Here is a 22,729-nt window from a genome sequence, read left to right as displayed (position 1 = left end):
CGGCTTAGGCACACCTACAGGATGGTCACGCCCCCCGGAAGCGTGGGAACGTGGGCCGACCTCTCCGACTTAGCCTTCCGAGTGTGTTTGCGACCTACCCTTCTTCCTGGCCCCTGCTGCAGATCTTCTTCAACTCCTCTGAGTGCCCCCAGATCTTCTGCCTCGCGGCGTCTAGCTTCTTAGCTTCCCTCACTATCCCCGCCATGCAGATATGGCCACTCTGCCAAATGGCCTCACCCAGCCTGACTCAGCCCAGGACCAGGCCCTGACCCCTGCTCCTGCACACCTTAACACTTTTCCGCAGCCTTATGTGCAAAGGCCCTTTCTGGCTGGAGCACCCAGGAACTCCCGATGCACTCCCAAGGAGCCTTTTGCCTCCCAAGGCCTCTTTGCACTACTGTGAACTTCCTCCACTGACCCCCATTCTTCCAGCAGACCTCAGCTTGCTGGTGTTCACCTCGTCTGCCCCAATTGGCTGTAAGGTACAACAGAGCAGGGACATGGATGAATTTGGGAACAGGTTGGAAATTATGAGGAAGGGAGGGCTTGGGTTGAGCATGCATGTCCAGTTCACATCCTACAGTCCCACCATGACCTTTGGGTGTCATCAGACCCCAAAGGCCTCTGTTCTGTCCCAAAAGAACAGTAAACTCTCAGCTCTCAAGTTGGCCAAACTGCTGCATCACCCAAAGCACTCCCAAATCTACACCCTTGGGATTTCAGAACCACCCAATCACACACACTGCACTACAGACCACTTCTAGGGCTGTCAGGTTCATGCCTACAGGGCCAACGTGTGAGGTAGGCCAGGCCAGGGCACTGCTGAGATCTTGTGACCCTGTACAGGCCACAGACGTTTGCGGCCAGTGGAGTGAGGTTAGGGAAGACAGGCTGCTGGCTTGACAAAGGGATTTCCAGAAAACCCTCAAACCCCGTCAGTGCAACAGGCCACCTGGGACATTCCTGGACAGGGAAGGGGGCAACCGTGGAGGTAGTGTCTGGGTCCAAACTAAGCAGCTGCAGAGCACCCAGAGGGTGCATTGTGGGGGTCAGGGTGGGGTGACAGGAAGTGGAAATGGGACAGGCAATAAGTCTACACAGCTCCCCCAAAGCTTCTCAAAAAGGGAACCAGACCAGCTCCAACTGATTCACCCTCTGAACTGTGGCCAGCCCCACCCACTCCCAGGCCTCCTGTTACTGCTGACCCGGTGGCCATGGCCTCACCCCAGGCCAGAACCACTGAGGGCTAGGGGCATCTTTGTGGTTCCTTCTCTGAAGAGGGGACTCTACTAACAGTGCTCTCCCAAATGGTAGTGGGCAGCAGTGGTTGTTACAACAGGAAAAGCAAGAGCCTGCCCTGGGCCTCAGGATGAACCCCAGCAGCAGGTCCCCTCCACCACCCACTGACACAAACACAGTCCTTCTAATGGTTCAGGTTTATTAAGGAAGACATGGAGGACCACTGGGAGCCCGTGGTGTTTGGGGGTAAGGCCTGGCATGTGCCTAGGCAGATCAGGAGGGTTTTAACAACCTGTAAGGAGAAGCATAAACAGATTAAGTGTGCCTCCAAGCCAGATCACCTTCCCCACCAGGAGTGTCCCCTTCTGTAGGCACGTGGACTAGATGGGCTTGGAGATTAGAGCTATACCTGCATTTACTTGAAAGTGTGGCTCTCAGCTCCACCTCGCCCAAAGCCTGCAAAGAAAGAATAGATCAGTAGGTTGAGGGAGGGAAGCCAGCAGACAAGAGGCAGGTTGGAGGAGGCTAGGGCTAAGTCCAGCCACATACCTTTGGGCCCAAACATGGCTGAGTAGCAGGGATGGTTGCAGTAGGGCTTGCCTTCATGCTGCAAAGAGAAGAGCATTCATTAAAGGGGTGGGTGTCTTCATCCCCGTCCCCCCTGCCTCTGCCACTCTCCAGCCCTTACCTCCGCATGGCCCCCGGAGGTCAGCGTCTTTCCACATTTCTCACACTTCAGGCAGGGCCGATGCCAGTCCTTGCCCAAAGAGGTCACCCGTTCAGCTGCAGAGGCACAAACCCCACATGAGACACTGAAGCCTGCATACCCACGTCTCACACATCTCTCTTCCACTCCACAGATCCCGGTCCCACGCCTCATTCTCTCAACTTGGTGGCCTACCCTGGGTGGTAGCCTGACCCTCAAGCCAATCCTGCCAAACCAGAAGGGTCGGCTTTGTCCGTGGGGCATGTCCAAGCGGCGGTGACCCTTAAGGGCTTGGGCTGGAGAGGAGGCCTTCGGATTGGGAGGTTGCGGGGAGCAGGTCTGGAGGGCCTAGGGCCAGAAGCCCGGGTTAAGTCCTCGGACCTCTGTGCTAGTGGCCCGGTGAAGTCTGAGCACACACTTCGCTGTAGGGATGGGGGACTTCTTACTTCCTCCCATCCCCTCCGGTGGAGGCCCTAGAGCACGCGAAGGGCAGGAAAACCAGCACCCGAGATCGCGGCCCCGGACGTGGGTTTCCGCGTCTGTTTCTACTTAGCTCTGGGAGGGGCGGCCCCAGTCCAGTGTTCCTTCCTATCCTGCGGGGACCCCGCCCAGGGCGCGCCGAGAGGAGGCGGGAGACAGAGAGACCCAGAGGCGAGGGTCACAGGGGGAGTCACAGAGACCGGGAGACCCCGAACCAGGGAGAACCCGGGGTGGGGAGAACCAGAGGCAAGGAGACCACGGGAGGGGAAGACCCAGAAGCAGGGAGGACCCGGAGTGGGGAGACCCAGAAGCAGGGAGGCCCCGGGACGGGGCGAACCAGAGGCGAGGAGACCTGGAGACGGGGAGACCCAGGGGCGAGGAGACCACGGGACGTGAGCCTGAGCCTGGACAGAGACGGTGGTTCCCTTGGACAACGGGTTCCCATCGGGCGGCCCCAGGCGAGGTCGAGAGTTCGAACGCCGACCACGCCCGGAACCCCAGGCGCTCCCGCCCACCTGAACAGCCTCAGGGCCGCTCTTCCGTGTCCAGCCTGCCATGCGCCCACGGGCACGCTGAGAGAGGCCCGGGTAGCCCGGCTTACTCACCGAAGTACACCTCCTTGTCGCACTTGGGGCACTTGGGCATGGCGGAGCCTGGTCCGGGACTAGTACCGCAGCGGAGAAGGAACACACAGTGGGCTCAGGACTGGGTGGCGCCCGCCTGGTGCGCACTTTTCAGGGACCCCGCGGCCCTGCCCCTTGAGGCCCCGCCCCCGCCCCGCCCTCGGAGTTTGGGACTCGGCCCCCAGGGACCTTGGGTCCAGGCCGACTGGCCAAGAATGGTCATCTGGTCCACACCCGCCGCTCGCAGGACTAACTGGCCGCGGGCCGTACTGCCGCGTAGGGCCTCGGGGACCCTCTATGGGGAGGGGCTGCACCGGCGAGTCCACGCCCCGCCCCCCGCCTGGGGCAGTGCAAGCCTGCGGTCCAGGACCCGGGCAGTGGGATCTCCCAGGCAGGAAGAGGCGCCCCAGCCCGGGCCGCCTTTGTCTGCACCTGCGCGAGCTTGCAGATCTGCTGGAGCCAGGGAGGGACAGGTCACTTCCAAAGTGCAGAGAAGTCGAGAGTGTGGCGCACACCTATCATCTCGGAACTTGTAAGGCTGAAGCAGGAGAACCTCCGTAAGTTCAAGCGCAGCTTGGGTGCGCAGGTTTCAAAACACCAGAAATAAAAGTAAAATAAAATGGAGATGGATGCAAATTAGCGTCCAAGGATTTCTCCGGGTACATTTGGACCCTGCCTTCCACTAGAGAGAGGGCTGAAAGTACATCCTGAGTCTCAGCCTGGCAGCTCAGACCCTACCAGTTTTCCCAGGTCTTCAACCCTCACAGACGCCAGGACCTTTGCCAACTGACGACCGCAGTTGGAACTTCCCCGGGGAATTCAGAAGGGGGCTTCTTCAGAGCAGCCCTTCCTGCTACAGGGACAGCTTATGACAAAGGTTGGCGCCTAAAGGTCGTGACCCGAAAGGAACGCGAGGCCACGCCCAGGTCGCTTCCCTACGCCCTGCGGCACAGGCACGCGTAGGAGACCGGCCCTTATCGCTGGGGGAAGCACCCGGCGCTAGCGGTCCAAGTCCGCCCAGCTAGGCAGGTACCAGGCGGAGACTGGACGACCAGTGGAGAAAACGGAGGGCTGGGGTCCTGCGCTGGCCTAGGAACCTGAGTTGTGGGGTGGCCTGTAGCCTCTCCACCAAGGGACTCCCATCTTCCATAAGCCCAGGCCTCTGTTGGGTGGGGCCCTGATCTCCTATCCCCTGGCCTAAACCCCTGGTGCTGGGGTTGTTGTTGTTAGTTGCTCCATCCTACCCTTCCCTTCCTGCTCTAGGGGGCCCCCCTACCCTCTCCCCAAGCACAATGGGCCCATCCTCCCCTTGAGCTGCCTCTCCCTCCACATACCTTGTTAGAGTCCTCAACTCCCATTGACACACCCATCTCAAAAGAAGAGGTTACCTCAGGTCCTGTTTAGGACCTACCCTTGGAGATCATCCCCCACAACATCCAGGGGCACAGTATCCTGGTTTCAGCTCTGACCTGGCCTCGAATTCACAACCACCTACCCATCATCAGCCCCCAGGCCTGGTTTTGGGGCTGTGAGCTGGGGTACCTTCATCTCAAGATTCTCTCCATAGGCCCAGCTGGGGTGGGGTGTCAGAGCTTTCAAACTGTGGGATTACTGAGACATCAGTGTCTAGCACAAAACCCACACTTTGGGGAGTCGCAAGGTCCAACCCAAGTCCCCCTCCCCAACACGATCCAGTCCTGGGACCCTAGTCTGAGGTCTCAGCTCTGCCCATAAACTGGGGCTCTACGAATGCCCGGATCCACAGACATTCTCAAGGTTCTCACCAGCCGGGGTTTCCAGAGGAGGGTGCACACTCCTAGGATAGAACCTGGCAAGCCAGGAAACCCACCCTGACGCCTGGTCGGCCTGCTCTGACACCCCTGAGTGGTTTCTGAACTTTATTAAACCACAGTCCAACCCTTCCCTTACCAGTCTTCAGGTCTCTTGGTCAGTCTGAAAACAAGAGGTCCTGATTCCCTTTGCTCTTGACTCATGTCTACAACAGCAGAGACAGAGGCATCCTGTGGGCAGAGGCTCCAGAAGGGGAAAACTGAAGAAAGCTGTTAGTAACACCCAGAGAGGTGAGGCTGGAAGGCTCAGGACAGTCTTGGAGGGTGGTGTCTCTGCCACTACAGGTCCCTGAGCCTGACCACACACAAAGCACACTACCTCATTGTTCATGAAAAGAAGCCAACTGCTGCTGCCAGGGGTGTGCACTGGGTGGAGGCACAGGGCGCCCAGCAGACTGCCTCACCTCCACCAGTATCATGTGCTCCGGGAGTACCAGAGGCTAAATGCTTGGGTGCACATGCATGCCTTGGGGCCTCTGTGTGACTCGTGCAGTGTACGGTATATGGTCTCTCTCAGAGCACATGGCTGCCCATGTTTCTATCCAGCCCCGTCCCACACCACCCAGGGACTTTTCGGCAGCTCCTTCCCAGCTCTCACCCAAGGGATGTTTGCTGGGGCGATGACCTGGGCCTTGTTCCCTCCATCCACTACCTCACCCCAGGGATCGCTCCATCCCCCACACCCTGGACTCTAGCCACACCCTTCAGTGGGGAGCCCCCCCAAAACCATGATGAGTCTTCTTGGCTTTCCCAGCTGTTGTTTCCTGTTACCATGGCCACAGGAAGGATGCCAAGGGGGGGGCAAGGGCCATGGGGTGGTGCCTTCTTTGTTGGTACACAGCAGTTTTTCCAGATGCTCAACTCAGCTATATCCACTCACATACACACACAAGGCACCCATAAACTAGTATTGCTGCACAGGCCTGTGATTCTAGTTATGCCAGAGGCTGAGGCAGGAGGATCACCTGTTCCAAGTCCTGAACTACACAGCCAGATCCTGTCTCAGAGAAAAGGAAAGGAGGAAGAGGTATAGAAGGAAGGAGGGAAGGGGAGGGTAGGAGAAGGGAAAGAAAAAGAAAGAGAGAGAGAGAGAGAGAGAAAGAGAGAAAGAGAGAAAGAGAGAAAGAAAGAAAGAAAGAAAGAAAGAAAGAAAGAAAGAAAGAAAAGCCAGACGTGGTGGCACAGCTGTGATTTCAGCACTTGGGATGTAGAAGTGAAAGTTCCAAATTCAAAGCCAGCCTCAGCTACATAAGGCCTTTAAGGTCGGCCTGGCTAAATGCGATTCTACCTCAACAACAAGAAAAAGGCACACACGCACACGCACGCACACGCACATACGTACACGCACGCACACGCACGCGCGCACACACACGCACGCACGCGCGCACACGCACACACGAGAACTCTCCTGGAGTCTCCATAACAACTGCACTGCGAGTATTCGCCTTCTATCACCTGCAGCCCCCAGCTGCTCACTCTCCCTAGAGGTCCCATCCAGACCCAGGCCCCTGGCTGAGGCTCAGCTGGTGCCAGTGAAGGTCCTGCCAGCCTGCCTGAGGCCCAGCCCTACACACTGTAAGGCCTCTTGCTTCCATCCTCTCCCAGTCCCCTCCCGCCTCAGGCTATTTCTAGAGGACCACTGGCCAGGCCCACAGTGTTAACCTTACCAGGACCAGGGCCAGGAAGAAGCTGGGGTGCTCTGTACAAGCATAGGAAGGCACATGGTCAAAACAGATCTCTGAGCTCCCCAGTTTTTGCACTGATAATACATGGAGAGTAAGGGGGAAGGGAGGCCACAAAATTCTGATCGAGCCTTCTCTGCATCCACCCCACCCCTGCCCCTCCACTGGCCGGGATAACAATACTCTAAGGTCAACTAGAGAAAGTAGGGCTGGACCCTTTGGGCTGATGGCTGCCGAGGAATCTGACCATCCATTTCCACCAGGAAAGTTCAGCTTCTTGGGGAAGGGCCCACCTCCCTCTGCAGAGTGTGGCAGAAACTACCTTTACCCAATGCCTAGGTTAGTACCCTGCCAAGGGTGTGGTCAGGTATGAAGATGTCCCTCTGGCTGGAGGCCAGCTGAGCCTGCCCTATGATCTCTGCACTCAGGTGCATGGTGCTGCCAGCACACCCTTCAGGGAACAGGTGGAGCCCAGTCAGACACAGCACAGGCCTCCCTAGAACCCACCTCCCTCCCTCCCTTCCCTCCCCTGCCCTCAGACCAGTTGAGGACATTCACAAGTTCCCAGGGACTATTTTCAGCAGCTTGTCTCCAGGGACCCCTGTCTGGCCTGAGATCTGACCCCAGAGTGGGCTTGCTAGGATGGTTGGCCACAGTGAGAGGCAGTGCACACTGCTTCCCAGACAGGCTCTTCTAGACCTCATACTCAGGGTCCAGGTAGACAGCAGTTAGCAATTCTTCCTCTCCCAAAAGCAGCATGACATGTCTGGGGCAGTGGGGGGCCAGGCGGCAGTTATAGAACGGGGCTGGGGCTCCTCAGACAGTCTTTCTCCTGTGGGGCTGTATCCTCTACCTAGGACCTATAATCTGGCCAGATGGGGTTCCCTACACTCCACCTCTCTTGAGGCTGGGCCTGGTGCCTGGTCTGCTTCCTGGAGTTAAAGCCCAGGCAGAGCAGCTTGGAATTCCAGTCTCCCCAAACCAGCAGCTGAGATCTTGTTCATAGCCTCCAGCCTACCCCCACAGCCAGCCTGGCCCTTCTGCCCACACCTGGTGCCCTGGTCTCCAGCCAGCCTGCCTGTGCCTACCTAATAGCCAGAGCCTTAGCTCTGGCACAGGGTGATCTTTTTAATACTCTGCCCACAAGCTTCAGCCATCAGCCAGTGAATTGGGCCTAGGGGCAAGACCAGTCATACCCCATGCCAAGACAGATGGAATCTACAGGAAGCTGGGAGTTTGAGGAAGACTCTGCACCCAGGACTGATGCAGGGGTCACCGGCCCAGGGGAAGCAGGGATAAGCCAGGAGAGATGATGCTTGGGATCTGGAGTATGGGCCTAAAGATCTGAGACTAAGGAAAGTGGGGACAGGGGGCCATAGCCTCAGAGGCCCCCACAAAGAAACCCAGCTGGGCATACCAGTAGGGGGTCAGAGAGGGGCTGGGAGGGCCTGGCTGGAGAGTATAGCAAGGGTGGATGGGTGGGTGGTGGGTAGGATGGTAGGGGGTGTCAGGGGAGCTAGGACACAGATAAACTGTACAGAGCCTAGAATGTGAGGCTCCTTGTGGGTCCCTGGCTCAACTGGCAAAATGAGGGGGTGGGGAGGTGGTGAGATGGTATCTAGAGCTATCTCCCCCTCCCTGGCTAGTTATCAATCACCTGGCTTAAGGCAGTCTCCCAGGTGGATGCCAAGGACAAGGGCTCCCATTCCCCCTCCCCTCCATCTTGAGTGCATTGGAAGCTGGTGCCAGTGACGCGCCCTGGCAGAGCAGTGGACACCGCCTGGCAACAAGGCGCAGACAAACAGTCACAGAACCTCTGGGTTTCCACGACAACCCCTTGGAAACAAACAGGCAGCGTCATCTTCCCCCGCAGGAAAAGGGCAGATCCTGCCCCTCCCCACCGGGCCTGGATGTACAGCAGGGCTAGTCGCAGACTAGGGCCTGATCTGCCCTGGGAAGACCCTTGCCCTAGCCCTGAGCGAAAAAGGGAAATGCCCTCTAGCCCTCCGTGCCCCACCCGGGGTGCCCAAGGTTCGGGAAGTCGGGGTCCCCTCCCACCCCACGTCGGCAAGGATGAGCGCAGGCGACCCGGCTCCCCCTAGATGTGCCACCGACAAACCGCGTCTTAGTGGGAAAGGCCATGACAGGAGTTTCAGCGCTCAGTACCTGCTGGACATCCCCTTGGTTCGGGCGGGAAGTGGGGGTACTGGCCCCACACTGGCCACAGTACAGGCACAGACGGCAGGGCGGCGGGGGCACTGCTGGACAGCCCAGCTGACCCAGCGTTCTGCGCCCAGGGACACGGTGCCGCTCGCTGCTAGGACAGTGGGCACACGCACAGCTACACCCTCGCAGTGGCCTAGAGGGTTGGATGCAGAGCCAGTGACAGGCCTGAAAAGGCGTCGGACCCCGTGGCAGTGACAAGACCCCGGGAGCCGCTTGCCCAAGACGAGCTGGGCATCTGAAGCATGGTGTGCAATGGGAGCAAGAGCCCGGGACTGGGGTTCAGCCTGGGTGTGGCGGGGCCAGTGGTACAGTGGGGAGCTGAAAAGCAGGGGCGCCCTCTGGTGGGCTCCTGGGGGAAAGCACGCAGGACGCACCCATAAGTGAGGAGGGGGACCCACCAGGTGCCAGAGTTTAGGGTTGGAGTCCCAAATCCTGGACCACGTGGAGAGGCCAGGTTCACTATCCTCACTACAAATCCAGAGTCCCAAGGGTGGAGAGGGATCATGTCCCCAGATCCTCAGCTGGCAAACTTTCCTCATTCTATGTCCCTGGACCACCCCATCCACAAGAGACAGGCCAGGTGGTCAAAGGCCTTGCCTTGGGACTAGAGCAGACTTGGTCTGACTGCACCCCTAATCTCTCATGGATTTCCCACCCCAGACCTAGGCTGTCCCCCACCTCCAACCCCACCCAGCCCTCACCAGCAACCCATCCCCTGCACAAGATGCTTCTGGTCATCTGTCCAGGTCCTCCATGCCCCCTGCTTGATCTTAAGGCAGATCCCACACACCTCTTGGGTCCAGTGCCTGAAGCAGTGTCTGTGGAGTCCAAGCTGTCCTATGGACATCACTCTCCTCTGCATGCTTCAGGACCATGTCCTCAAGGGCCCCATCCGGCCATTATCTGCATCCTTTTCCCAAGACACCCACTCACCTCTGCCCCTCCCTGCCTCCCACACATCTCCCTGTCAGCACTGATACCTAAATCCACCTCCTCACTTCAGAAATGTTTCCAGACTCCACCCCACCAGAACTGGGTCCAGGGGTGCCCAGTTAGGGTTAGGGTTAGAAGAGGGCATATGTGGCGGGAGACAAAGGGACACTGTCTTGGGTCCACACCCCTTGGTACTGGGTCCTGCAAATCCTCAAACCAAAAGTGTTTATTGACAGCAAAAATCTCAGCAGCTGTGAACCATGTGAGGGGTGAGTAGGGGGCAGTGTGGGAGCCAGCAGAGGGCCTGGCAAGGGTGCCACCACCCTGGGAATGCCATGAGCACGTGGCCATCACCGGCAAGCAGAGCATAAATAATACTGGTGGGCAGGCATGGGCCAACAGGGATGGAGCAAGAGAGCCGCCAGGGACATGAGGGCACGGGGACATAAGACATATGGGCTCATGGAGGCACACTAACACAAAAGGGGCAGTGGTAACAGAGGACATGCTGAAGTGACACTGAGATACAGGACTGGGATTCCAGGCTGCTCTGGAGACACCTAGGAGACCTCCTCCTCTACCACACAGGCCCTGGGTTAGCAGGCAAGACACACTGAGGCAGGATTGGGCAGCAGGTCACTTTCCCTAGGGTCAAGTAGGGAATCCCGGGACAGCATTTGCAGATCTAGGGCTGAACTGTGCCCTCGGGGTCCTTGTCATAGATGTAGCTGCCCACAGCACCGGTATTCACTCCTGTGGAGAGAGGTGATTGGGGTGGCTAAGCAGGGACAAGCAAGGGTCTGGGGAAGGAGAGAGGTCTCCCTGTCCCCCCTCCCCTCATGATACTCACCCTTAGGTCCAAAGAGTATTCCATAGCACGGCTTGTGGCAGTAGGGCTGACCGTCATGCTGTAGGCGGGATGCAAAGGGTGCTGAGCATCGGCCCTCTTCCCTCACCTTCCCAGATGCAGTGAAACCTTCCTAACGTGGGAGTCTGCCTCTCTGAGAACCCGGGGGTTTCCAGGGCCATGTGCCCCTATAGGCCCACTTACTTTGAGAGGGGTAGCACAGCCCCAAGAAGCCTGCAGAGTCTGCCCTCTGGTGGCCAGAGGGTGGTCCTCACAGCCTGGGGCAACCCCAAGTCAGGCAGCCTCCCCCTACCCACGGTTCCCTATTTCCTCCAACTGCCCCCACTCCACCAGCTCCTGAATCCTTAACTCCAGCATGCTTCCCTTCCTGTCCCCAGTCTCAGGCCCTGCCTGGTCCCTGCACCCCAATCACGCCCCTCACCTCAGCATGCCCACCGGGAGTCAGTGTCTTGGAGCAGCGCTCACAGCGCAGGCAGGGCCGGTGCCAGTCCTTGCCCAGAGAGGTCACCTTCTCAGCTGGAAGGGAGGAGATGGTGATGGGGACCACAGCCCTAAAGCACACTTGTCCTGAGACGGGGGCTTGAGTGGTTACTTACCAAAGTACACTCTCTTGTTGCAACGAGGACACATGTTGGGCTCCCCGGTGAATGTGGTGACACTAGAGGCTGAAGGGTGAAGCTGGGTTAGGGTGGACCTTAGCCACCCACACCTAACCCCCACCCAGAACCCATCCCACCTTTGCTGGGCCCCTTGGGGGGACCACCAGCCTTCCGTTCCTCAGATCGGACCGCAGAGACCTCGATGGGGCCCGTGACCTGGGGGCCTTCAGTCAGTGGCTTCTCGTAGATGTAGGAACCAGCACCCCCAATATTCACGCCTGTAGGTGACAGGCACATCAGCAGGTGGTGAATGGTCAGAGGCCTTGACACCACCCATCTCCTACACAGAGCTTCTCCCAAAAGTTGTTCATTGCTTTCCAGGGCAGGGGGGACCCCGAAAAGGAGGAGGGGTGTGTGCAGGGAGCAAGTAGAACACCCTACTCCCCACCAACCACAGGAGCTGTCCCAGGTCACATGCCTGGAAGGGACCTTGCTTACCTTTGGGTCCAAACAGCGTGGCATAGCAGGGCTTGTGGCAAAAGGGCTTCCCATCATGCTAGGCAGAGAGGTGGTGGTGAGGGAGGGAAGCCATGTCTTCCCTACCTCTACCCCAGAACGCACTCACCTCGGCATGGCCCCCAGGAGTCAGCGTCTTGTTGCAGCGCTCACACTTGAGGCAGAACTTGTGCCAGTCCTTGCCCAGGGAGCTCACCTTCTCGGCTGTGAATAGGAGGGGAGGGCAGCATGTTTGTCCCTCTCCTTGCAATCCCAGCACTTCCACACCTCCATCCATCCCTCCAATTCACTCTGACCTGGCAGGCACAGTTCCACCATGGTGGCTCCAAGCCTAAGGCTCCTGATTTAGAGTCCCTCAGTCTCAGGCCAATGGTCAGTAGGCCTGGAGCTCTGCACTCCCTCTTCACAGCTAAGTGGTTCCAGTCCAGCACCTGTTTAGCCCCTCAGCATCTGCTGACTGCACCTGCTTACACCTGCACCTCCAAGTACCTGCTTCACACACACACACACACACACACACACACACACACACACACACACACACCAGCTCCCCACCTGCCTCCCTCACACCTGTCGCAGACCCCCTTCTGAGAGAGAGCCCAGGACCTTCAGTTACCCGCTGAGGAAGGGCCAGTCTTGGTTGCCACAGGACCACTGGGCAGGATCCCTATTTGGCTTCCTCATCCTAAGTAAGCCCTGAGATCTTTCACCAGCTGCCTCCAGCTGCCAGTTTGGCGCCAAAGGTTTGTGGCCAGCAGCTGAGGATTGTGAGCCCCCCCCCCGCCACCCCCTCACCCCCGTGCTGAGCCACATCCCAATGGTTGGAAGCCTCGGCCTCCCCAAGGGAGTGAGACAGGAAAAGGGTGGAGAAGCAGGCAGGAAGAAGGGCCAGTGCAAGGAACAGAGCCGGAACTCCAAAGGGAAGGGAAGGGGCCAGGACAAAGGCGTGTGTGTGTGTGTGTGTGTGTGTGTGTGTGTGCGCACGTGTGTGTATGTGTGTGTGTGTCCCGCCTGCTTGGCTCTGGCACTCTACTCTGGATGGCAGAACACCTCTCAGCCTCCCCTTTTCAAGTCTCCCAGTGTGTCTCTGAGGTTAGGCGTCCCTGGGCAACTCTGGCAAATGCCAAGAAGCACAGCCTACTCTGGGCCAGCCCCCCCCCCACCATCACCCCAGAATGCTGCTGCAAGGCATCAAGTCTGGATCCTCCACTTGGCTGAGGCTGGCTCTTCCAAGGCCCTTCAGAACCTGCTGGGCATAGCCAGGTCAGGGCATCCTCCAGGAACCCCCAAACTCCAGTCCTGGGTCAGTATCACCTAGCTCCCTTTCTGAGGCTAAGACGCTGCTGTGTCCAAGTCAGCAGGCAGGAGAGGCCTTGACACAAGGCAGGCTTGGCCCCATGGCATCTTCTGCCAGCACAGCGATAAGGAGGTTGTTGGGATGGCCATCAGTGGCTGTGGCAGCTGCTGCTTAGGGCTGCCAGAACCACACCACTCTGGCCAGCTCTGGGATGTGTGCCATGTGGGGGCAGGGAGCTGACCCTCAGACCCATTGGTTGGGTCGATGGCCTCATTACAGACTGGAATTGGGAGCACAGCATTGATTGGGTCTAGTAGCTTGGAATGGACTCCCACCTGGCCTCATGTGCTCTAGAGGGAATGCAGAGGCATGCATGCACCCTGAGGTCCCTGTGGAATATCCTGGCCTGGGGTCTTCTCAGGTGTGGGTTGCTATAGCACAGCCTGGCTGGTGGGGAGGGTAGCGTCTGGACCCCCTCACCACCTTACCAGTGCCTCTCCACAGGACGGAAGCCAGCTAACTCTGAGGAGCCTTTGTTTTCTGCCGAGAGCCAGAGGCGCCCAAGCAGGCAGAGCACTTTTCCTGGTTGCCTGTTGGCCAAGGCCCCAGGACTCCAGAGCTGAATTGGCCTGCGGCAAAGTAATGCAGAATGGCCCTGAGGACTGTCCCCCAGCCCCAAGACTTGTCAGACAGCCCTCTGTAGGACAGAGAATGAAATTGGGCAATTTGTCCCTTCCAGAAGGCAGCAGGAAGACCTTGGCTCCAGGCCACCCAGAACCACCCCAAGCCAAATCCGGTCGTTCCCTTCCCTCTGGGAGCACACAAAACTGGCCTCTCCTCTCCCCTGTCAGCTGGAGAAGCCCACTGACCTCCTGCATATCCTGTTCCTGGGATGACCACTGAAGGAACCTTGCTATCCTTTATTCTCTGTTGGTGGGCAGGCCTACTGCTACCCTGGCAAAGTTGCCCGACCAGGAGAGCAGAACCCAGGAGTTAGCAATCCAGGAGTGTGTGTGAGGTGCCTGATGAAGGAGGCTGCCTCGGGCTACCTGGGCTACCAACCATTCCTGCCTCTACTTCCTCTTCCCCTGAGGGCCCTGACCTCCAAGAGGCCAGGGTCCTGGTCACCCAGTGCAATTTCAAGCTGGCGGAGACCTTCGAGTCACAGGTGCCCCACCCCTGCTGAAACTGCAGAGGCAAATGGCCAAGAAGAGAGCACGCTGGGGCACGCAAGAGGTGTAGGCCAAGGTCGCCCCCGCTTGGACTCAATCCCGAATCCCAAGGGAGCCCAGATTTGGTGGCCCGGACAGAGGTGGGAGGAGGGTTGGGGTCACTCACTTCTGGGGGCCACATGGGTCGGGGACACGTGCTGGCGGGACAGGCGGGCACAGGGTGAGGCAGAGATGGCCAGGGCCAGTCCCGGGCACCCGACCTTGCCGGATCCCACCGGGAGAAGGGCGATGTGTTGGCCTGAGGCTCGGAGCGCGCTCTGAGACCAAGCCGACTAGGAGTTCTCGTACCCCGCCCGTGCCCACCGACCACTTCGGGGCCTCGACTAGCCTCTCCAGGGTTCCAGGTGGCTTCCCTCGCCCGGCGCAGCTCCATCGCCCTGCCTCAGGCCGCACCCGCGTGGGCAGCGTGGCGAGCCCGGCTACCGGCCGCGCATCCTGACCCGCGTACACTGCGGGGTGTGGGTGAGGCAGGGGGCTGGAGGCGAAGGCGGCGGGTCGGTGCGCACTCACCGAAGTACACGGTCTTGTCGCACTTGGGACACTTGGAGGCCATGGTCCGTGCGCCGGATCGGTCCGCGCCCTCCGCCCGCGCTCGTCTCCGCGCGGCCGCCCGCGCCGGCCCCGCCCATGCCCCCCCTCGCCAGCCCGCCGCTGCCTATTGGCTCCACGACCTGGGCGGGGCCTCGGGAACCCGCCCCCCCCGAACGCCGGCCTCTGGGCGCGCGCGGGCGGGGCGCACCTGCTGGCGTCGGAGGGACCCGCTGCGGGTCAGTGAAGTGGAGTGCTCCCGGCTCGCCACTGGTTTCCATGACAACACAGGGGCCTCTAACCTGCAAGCCGACCTGGGGTCCCCGGCTGGGCCCCAACGCCCGTCCGGCTGGTCGCGAGACGGGGCGCGAGCCGCGCGCGGAACTCCCCCTCCCCATCCCGTCTCAAGGCGCCGCCTCCCTTTGTTGCCTCGTTTCCATAGCAACGTCCTCGCAGCACCGCAGCTCTAAGCATCAGATTCCGGGCGGGGCGCCGCGGTCCTGTCTGTGGTGCTGAAGGAGGGGCGGGCGGGGCGCACCCGGAGACGCCGCCACTTCCAAAAACAGCCCGAGAAACCGCTGGGATCGGTGGGGGCGGGGCAGAGGCGCCGATGCGCGGTCAGAGGGGGCCCGCAGGTGCGCTTGCGCCGGGAAGTTCCTTCCCATGCATTCCTACCTCTGGAGGAACGGGGTGGGTACCAGCGAGTGTCCTCCGCTCTGGGTGCTGTGGGCTAACACCCCCGGCTGTGAGCGCCCCGAGCCCCGGACTGCTGTCGGTATTCTTCCTCAGCCCAGGGCCTCTGCCAGGCTCCTGGAGCTAAAGCATTAAAGCCAGAGATCCTGCTGGTCAGACCCTCTGTCCCTTACCAGCCCTGGGGAACACCCCCGCCCACTTCCCCTTCCTACTGGGGCATGCCTGGCCCTTTCTAGGTTCACCATCCTGGAGCCCAGGAGGATTTGGACGGAAGAGGGGGCCCGGGGACCCACAGGGCTTTGTCTGAGCCTCTTGACCCCACCTGGGCCTTGGGTCTGGGGGACAAACATCCTACCATCCCAACCCCGATGACCTGAACCAGTTGTGGGTAGCTCACTCCAGAGAGATCCCTTCCAAGCTGCTTTCGCTGCTGTGTGCTGGACCACTCACATTTCATTTCTCTGCCCGGTGCACCTGCCCAGCCCAAGGACCGAGGACAGTGATCCTGGGTGCCAGTCATGTTGGTGAGCCCTGGTCTACTGCTCTGGTGGGGTGGCCCCTCCTCCTTCCTTGCACACACATCCTGCAGTCACTGTCATTTCCATGATGACGACAGCCCAGAAACATGCCCCCACCCCCACCAGCCTGACTGACCAGCTTGACCAGCTTCCCCTGGGCACCTCTGAACACATGCCAGACAAGGCAGGAGGCAGGTGAGGAGGCCTCCCTGGACAGGGTCCCTTCATTCACAGCCAGCTTCGTGCTCAGGCTAGCTAGATCCATAGGTCCCCATGATCCCCACCCATTACTGTGCTCTCTAGTTCCCTAGGACCCCTGTGAGCCCTTGGGTCCCTGGCACCAGCCTGTTTTACTACCCCACCACTGATATTTACAGTGAAAGACCGGGCTGGCTGGTCATTTGAAAGGAGGGGCCCTCAAGAGTGCTCAGCCCTGCTGGAAGAATGAATTGGGGTGGGGCCTCTCCAAGGGGTGGCATTAAAGGAATGGCACTAAGTACTGGCCAGATGCCTAGGGTGTGAAGATGGAGTGGGGAGGGGCAAGAGAGTTCAACTGCCACTTTGGGCAAAAACACAAGCCCCCTGTGCTGTGGGGCTTCTCTGGGCCTGGAAGGAAGGGGCCTGGGCCAATGACAGAGCAATGGTGGCCTTGGCCTCCACTTCTGAGGCTGTGGAGCACAACAGTGGGAAGGGCAGGTGTAGAAAGGCACTGGACAGTGCAGGGTGTGGGCCAGCTCAGCAGGTCCCTCCTTCAGGGCCCACTGACAGTATCTTGGGGTTCTCCCATCTTCAATGTGCCATCACATTGGGCAGGATTTCAGATCTACTGTACAGAAGGAACCCAGGGCTGGGCTGGGTTGATGGTAGCTGAGGCCCTAGACATGGCAAGACTTGGGCTGAAGGCTCTGAGGTGTGACCTGGACAGGTGTGTGGGCTGATCAACAACAGGTCTCCAAGTCAGTTCTAGTCCCTCAGGGTATGACTGAGTGGCTGTTGTAGAATGACCCCTGCCCATTTTTTCCATCAGCAAGGGCTTCAGGAGGATGCACTTTCCTGAACCTGTCATCTGCCAGCATGTGCCCACTCCCCATTCTTTGCCTCTCACTTTGATCTCTAAGGAGCCGAAGCTTTGGGCTCTAAGCAGTAGACACATAGCCCAAGCCCCACCTGGCCTGTTCCTGTAGTGGGTACTGGAGATGAGATGGTGAGGCAAGTCAAGGGGTCAGGATGGCAGTATTGACTAGCTCTTTAGAGGAGCCTTGAAACCTGGGAATGTCTCACTACCCCAACTGTCTCCAAAAAAGGACAGTCTTTGGGGAAAGACCCTGTGCCAGAGGAGGGTAAGGGAACTGGGGTGTAAAGAGCTTCATCTCCACCTACTAGAACCAACAGCCGTCATTCCTGAGACCCCCCCCCCCAGGTGGGAAAAGGCCTCTGGAGAGGCTCTCAAAGATTGGGCAGTCCTTGGGCAATGAGGAACACAGAAAAACGGAAAGAACCCAGTGATCCTGGGAGAATGGGCAGGGTGTATGTCACAGCCCTGTCCCAGACACCAGGCCGTGACAGGCCCCATCACAGGCTCAGAAAGCCAGGATGCCCCCTTATCTGTCCTCAGGGCAGGAGCAGTAGTTGTTTCTATTTTAATCCCTGGGCTGAGATTTCCACACATCACAGGCGCCTGTGTGGGGTGGGAAAAGCAGAAGGCAGAGGTCAGAGAGGCCTACTGCCCCCAAGGAGAGGCTGGCCAACCCCTCTCCTGGCCAGGCCTCCTCCCTCCAGTAGCTGGCCAGGCCTTGCACCTGTCTAGGCCTGCAAGGGCAAGGCACAGGGGTACAGACTAAGATAGGATTTGAGCAGAACTCTGAGCAAATTCTTCAGAAAAGCACACCTGCTAGGGCAGTGCAGCTCTGCATAGAAAGCCTCAGACAGCTGGGGCAGGGATTTGTCAAGGCACAGGGTGGGCCCTGGACCTTCGGCTTTCTGACCAAGCTGACTCAGGTAAACGCTAGTGGGGAGGGTTATGTAACCTCAAGTAGGGTCAGCTCCCCATCTGTGAACCTGGCAGACAGATGTTATCTTAGCACAACTCCACCTAATGTAGAGGCCCCTTGCTGCCCCACTTGTAAAGCAGTGGGTACTGGGCTAGAGACCTGCAGGAATGGTACAGCCCCAAGCCAGCAGCTCCAGGCCATGTGTTGGCCCCAGACTTGTAGCCATTGCCCATCGTCCTGGCCCCAGCCTATCAAGGAAGGCCCTGGGGTCCTTCAGATGTTGAAGCAGTGTGAGCCCAAGGCTTGAAATCAGGAAGAGGAACTGGGAACAAAAGACACAGAGGGACTGGCTGGGCTTTTTCCTTTTTATGAGATTTTTTTCTTTGTTTTTGTTTAATATGAAAATTACTTGAAAAGACAAGGGGCCAACCCCGCCAGGCAGCTAGGCAGCTGCTGGCCGCACCAATCCTAACATTCCAGGTGTAAGTTACAGAGCTCAAGTTCATCTACAAAAAAAGTAATAAAAATAAAATTTAAAATGGCACCTTCAACAGAACACAACAAAACCTTAGGGCCCACCCCGGGCAAGAGGCCCCGCAGCACAGGGCCCAGAGCCTTCCGTCTCTGCTCCAGCCAGAAAGTAAACACAAAGCTAAAAAAGACTCCTCGGCGTCTTGGAATAAGTTAGACCACACTTCTTCCCCCGCATGTCCACCGGAGGAGCAGTTTCTCTGCAAGTGAGGGTGGGAGGTGGGGCACTACGGAAACAGAGGGTGGGGTGGGCAGCAGTCTGGTGGGGGAGGGAGGCCGCCTGGCCTGTACAGGCCTCACTGACATTCTGGGGCTGATGGAGGGGCCTGGGCAGGCCACAGTGCGGGTGATCGCCTAGTCTTCAATGACGATGGGCTCATCATTGACTGGCGCAGGTGGGGGTGGCCGCAGCGGCAGGGCCTGGCTCTGGCGCAGGGCAATGGGTTTGTAGGGCCGGCGGGCAGCGCGCTTGGTTTCTGAGGACGAGAGCAGCTTGCGGATTTTCCTGTGAGTGGGGAGGTATGGGCTGGTGAGAGCCAGAAGGTAGGAGCTGAGTCTCCCACCCTGTCCCAGGAAAGGCCCCCACCTGGTCTCCTCGGTGGCCATGTAAAACACATCGTCGGGGGCATCAATCCAGTTCATTCGCCGCCGTTTGACCGGGGGCAGGGAGCCCCCACGGATCAGGCGCACTTTGGTGGGATATGACTTCCCATTGAGCAGGAGGTTCCGACTTGGTCCCTGTGGTGGACAAGAGGTATGAACATGAGGGAAACAGTGCTGTGGGCCTCATAACCACAGCTAAAGAGCCCAGCCTCCTGGGCAGCCAGGGCTCAGGGTGCCACAGCCAGAGCACTTTGCCCAGATAGGGAGCCCCTGGAGGGCTGTTTAAGGCCTCAAGGTGCTGGGCCTAGTGCCACCTGTTAAGTCTGGCCAGGCCTCAAGATGTTCCCCATGGTATCTCGTGGGGCTACCTGAGCCACTTTCCCAACACCTGAGGGATCTATGTGCAAAGTGAGAGTGCCAAGCCTCTAGTTACCCCTCTTACCATGTGCCTGGTCTGTCCATGGTTTGCCAGACCTGGTGAGAAAAAAGGCACAAAGTGAGCGGAGGAAGGGGAAGTGGGCCTGGCACCCACACTGCCTGCCAAGCGGGCCAGGCCCTGGGAGTAGGGGCGGGGAGGGGGATGGTATTTCTAGAGGCCATCCATCCCCTCAGGCCACAGCCTACACAGGGCCTGAAAGATGTGGTCAGCTCTGTCTAAGCAGCCCCAGAGCTGTCAGCTCTGAAGGCCACCTGCATCCCAGCCAGCAGAAGAGGTGCCACCTCGGGCTCCAGGTAGAAGGCCAGGACTCTCAGATCTGATGCTTACACCTCTATGCAAGGCAGACCAACTTCCCACCCCTCTCTGGGCCAAGAAAGGTGACACCTGGTGTACGAAGAGTAATGAGACAGCACCCAGCAGGGCTGTAATGTACATCAGAACCCCCTTTCCCTTTGGGGCGGCCACTGTCTGCCAGCTGCTCACATCCCAAAGGCAGAGTTGCCCTGGCAGGTGCTGGGTGAAGAAAAGATCTGTGACTCCAACAGCATACTTGCAGGCTAAGGGCCCCAAGAGAGACTGAGATGGCCCTGGAATAAGGCTGGGAGACAAACCCTAGGCTATGTCACCCCTCTTTATCAGGAGCCCTAGCCTGGTCCACCTCAGGGGCCATTGCCTCTCTTGCCCAGATAATAGAGGGCTCCATCTTAACTCTACCATGTCTGGCCAGTGCTGCTGGGCTCACAGCAATCTGTCAGTCACCAAACGCTTCTCAGCTGAGATTGTCCTCTTTTTTTGTCTTTTTGAGACATGGTCTCAACGTGTAGCCCAGCTGCCTGGAGCCCGCGATCCCAGAGCCCATGATCCTCCTGCCTCAGCCACCTGAGTACTGGATTATAGGTCTGGCCCTGGTCCCCCTCTTACAGAAACAAGAGCCAGTCCCCCCCTCCTTCCTTCACTTGCAATCTGCCTCCTACCCCTAGGTCCTGGACCCAACAGTTCACTTAGCTCCCAGGGGGCCCAGTTCCCTGGGTCTGCAGCACCTAGGCAGGATAACCTGCTCATGGGATCTGCTGGGACCCCAGCCCTCTGTCCATGCATAGCCTTGTCACAAAAACTACTTACCCAGGTAAGTGCCTGCCAGAGTGACGAGGTAGCAAAGGGAGAAGACACACACTAGAGTTAGAACGAGCAGCATGCACATGGCAGCTGAGCCGCAGGGCAGACGAGCAGGCGGCATGGGGCAGGTTAGTAAGTTAGGACCCTAGGGTGCCAGGGGCAAGTGCCTTGCCCACAGCTCCCATCTGCCCTGCCTGTGCCAGGCCCAGTCCTGTGGCCCCCCCCAAGTACCCCTAGAAAGTTGTAACTGTCTCCAAGTAACTGGCCCATAGCTCCTAGGCTAGCTTCAGTGTCCAGACCTGGCCTCACAACCTCAAGACAGCAACTTCCCTTGCGGGTAGACCCTTTTCTCATGACTGACCCGCCCTGGCCTGGGAACTGAGCTGCCCAGACCATCCCACAGGGCCAGTGGTTCCCACCACATCCTGGTTGGGTGCCCACTGCAGGACACACTCCAGGTCTACAGATTGGCTTTGGGAAGTTCAGTGGTAGTAAACAGCTCTTTACCAAGGTCTGGGAAGGCCATGCCTGGACTCCTGCTTTGAGGGGCAGCAAGCAGAGCCCCATAGCTGGGCAATAGGGACACGCCTGCCTGGGTCCTGGCAGTCAGCAAGTTTCCAAAGCAGCCTTGAGGGGGAGTGTTCTGAGGAGATGAGGCACGACTGGATGCTCGCTGCCCACCGCTACCTCCTGGGCCCCTTAAAGCCTGAGTAGGCCCAAGCTGGCTGGCCAGCTGGTTCCTGGGTTGTCCCCAGGACCACCTCAAACACCAACCCCTACACTGCTGCCCAAACTTGGTGATATATACCTTGTACCGGAATGGGTTTGTGGCCCCACAGCCCCTACTCCAAGGGCAGAATCCAAGCCGATCCTTGGATGGCAGGCACAAAGGCCATATGCAAGCCCAGTCGCCAACCCATCCCTACTGTCCCCACCGGACAGGGCACACAAAAAGATTGCAGGCAGCACTAGCGGCCGCACAAGCAAGGCTGCAGGCATGCGAGCAGCCACAGCACGACGGCAGTGGGGGCACCAGGGCCACTCGTGCAAGGGACAGTCCACTGACGGCACAGACCAAGAGGGGCCAAGGCCAGAGACCCAAGCTTCATAGGCTCTCCACCAAGTGACAAGTGAGGTTGGGAGGGCTGTGGGGTCTGGGCTGTGGCCTGGGCCTGTGTGGACTGCCCCCGGACGTGCCCTGAACCACCCACTCTGCGAGCAGACAGCACACACAGGCATCACGACAGGACTCGGCCACAGCACCCCACCAGTGGCCACCCCAGGCCTTACCCCTACTGGGCATCAAGAGGCGCTTCTTCATGTTGCCTGGCAGTGCCCAGGGACAGGAGAGAGAGGGAAAAAAAACACCATCAACCAAGGCAACTAGTCATTTGAGGGCCACGTGGAGCCCCAGGACCAGCCCAGTGAGTCCCAGCAGACCTGGCCTGGCCTCCTTAGAGGACTGGTCCTGAAGCCCAGACTCACCATCTACCCCATTGTGCTGTTCGTAGCTCCTCTTGCCCAGGATGGTAGGGGAACCATTGTTGATGACAGGGGCTGACTTGGCGGGGGTCAGACTGCTGAGCACACTGGATGAACTCTTCACAGGGTCAGGCTTAGGGGGGCGGGGGTGGGTCTCTGTGGAAACAGAGGGACAAGGGTGTGACTGACGGACGATGGTACAGCGAACTCTGCAGTAACTGACAACCTCTCAACTTGAGGCCTGACTGTGACTAGCTGGAAGGAGACAGGGGCTGTGCCACCAGGGCCACTGAAGCTGAGGGCTCAGAATAACCATAGCAGGAAGGTTGCTTAGGCGTCCTCAGCAGAGATGACAGCCTAGTAGAGCCCAGCCTGCCACCTTGGACGTCTACAGGCTGGCTGGGTAAGTGCTAGCAGTTTACAAGATCCAGACACAGTCCATAAACACAGCAGGCCCATCAGACAGCCTGCACATCCAGACCACCAGGTCTGATGGCAGAAGACTGGCCACTGGCCACACTGAGCCGCCTGGCTGGCCTGAGCAAGGATACGCCCCACAGAGGGCCAGTCCTAGCAC

General features: G+C 58.9%; 3 protein-coding genes across 7 annotated transcripts in view; all 3 read right to left on the bottom strand.

The window, feature by feature from the left end:
* Nucleotides 1-1,421: 1,421 nt before the first annotated feature.
* Nucleotides 1,422-3,184, bottom strand: Crip1 (cysteine rich protein 1). The gene is made up of 5 exons (XM_008856386.3): nucleotides 3,031-3,184; nucleotides 1,928-2,022; nucleotides 1,789-1,846; nucleotides 1,649-1,695; nucleotides 1,422-1,531 (listed from the first exon to the last, which is right to left on the bottom strand). The coding sequence occupies exons 1-4, from the start codon at nucleotides 3,068-3,070 to the stop codon at nucleotides 1,655-1,657; spliced, it is 234 nt and encodes a 77-aa protein (XP_008854608.1). The 5' UTR covers nucleotides 3,071-3,184; the 3' UTR covers nucleotides 1,422-1,531; nucleotides 1,649-1,654.
* A 6,747-nt stretch (nucleotides 3,185-9,931) lies between these two features.
* Crip2 (cysteine rich protein 2) lies at nucleotides 9,932-14,887 on the bottom strand. Its single transcript, XM_008856384.2, has 8 exons — nucleotides 14,762-14,887; nucleotides 11,832-11,926; nucleotides 11,705-11,762; nucleotides 11,344-11,484; nucleotides 11,204-11,272; nucleotides 11,029-11,123; nucleotides 10,590-10,647; nucleotides 9,932-10,492 (listed from the first exon to the last, which is right to left on the bottom strand). Exons 1-8 carry the CDS (start codon nucleotides 14,802-14,804, stop codon nucleotides 10,425-10,427), a joined length of 627 nt encoding a protein of 208 aa, XP_008854606.1. The 5' UTR covers nucleotides 14,805-14,887; the 3' UTR covers nucleotides 9,932-10,424.
* A 3,445-nt stretch (nucleotides 14,888-18,332) lies between these two features.
* The window catches only part of Mta1 (metastasis associated 1), a 40,692-nt gene continuing 36,295 nt past the window's right edge, over nucleotides 18,333-22,729 (bottom strand). For 3 of the 5 annotated variants that reach the window (XR_003847528.1, XM_029557829.1, XM_029557831.1), the window contains 5 exons: nucleotides 22,156-22,308; nucleotides 21,961-21,996; nucleotides 19,558-19,589; nucleotides 19,099-19,250; nucleotides 18,333-19,017 (listed from right to left, as the gene is read on the bottom strand). Coding sequence is in view for 4 of the 5 variants with exons in the window: in XM_029557829.1 (XP_029413689.1) it covers nucleotides 18,867-19,017; nucleotides 19,099-19,250; nucleotides 19,558-19,589; nucleotides 21,961-21,996; nucleotides 22,156-22,308 (524 nt within the window). In the remaining variant the exon portion in view is untranslated. Of the gene's footprint in view, nucleotides 19,018-19,098; nucleotides 19,251-19,557; nucleotides 19,590-20,676; nucleotides 20,689-21,960; nucleotides 21,997-22,155; nucleotides 22,309-22,729 lie in introns of all 5 variants that reach the window. The other 2 variants (XM_029557828.1, XM_029557830.1) reach the window with 1 other exon arrangement.

The sequence above is a fragment of the Nannospalax galili genome, unplaced genomic scaffold (assembly GCF_000622305.1).
Source record: "Nannospalax galili isolate Female #2095 unplaced genomic scaffold, S.galili_v1.0 scaffold68, whole genome shotgun sequence".
NCBI classification, from domain to species: domain Eukaryota; kingdom Metazoa; phylum Chordata; class Mammalia; order Rodentia; family Spalacidae; genus Nannospalax; species Nannospalax galili.
Note: the sequence above shows the minus strand (reverse complement) of the source record. Positions and strands in the feature narration are given on the sequence as shown.

What these genes read in the sequence shown, in the direction of transcription:
- Crip1 (XM_008856386.3), bottom strand. Translation starts at nt 3,070, where the DNA reads ATGCCCAAGTGCCCCAAGTGCGACAAGGAGGTGTACTTCG. An exon ending in CGACAAGGAGGTGTACTTCG is followed by an intron (nt 2,023 to 3,030) that starts GTGAGTAAGCCG and finishes GTGCCTCTGCAG; the next exon opens with CTGAACGGGTGACCTCTTTG. An exon ending in AGCCATGTTTGGGCCCAAAG is followed by an intron (nt 1,696 to 1,788) that starts GTATGTGGCTGG and finishes CTTTCTTTGCAG; the next exon opens with GCTTTGGGCGAGGTGGAGCT.
- Crip2 (XM_008856384.2), bottom strand. Translation starts at nt 14,804, where the DNA reads ATGGCCTCCAAGTGTCCCAAGTGCGACAAGACCGTGTACTTCG. An exon ending in CAACAAGAGAGTGTACTTTG is followed by an intron (nt 11,124 to 11,203) that starts GTAAGTAACCAC and finishes CCTCCCTTCCAG; the next exon opens with CTGAGAAGGTGACCTCTCTG. An exon ending in AATACTCTTTGGACCTAAGG is followed by an intron (nt 10,493 to 10,589) that starts GTGAGTATCATG and finishes CTCTCTCCACAG; the next exon opens with GAGTGAATACCGGTGCTGTG.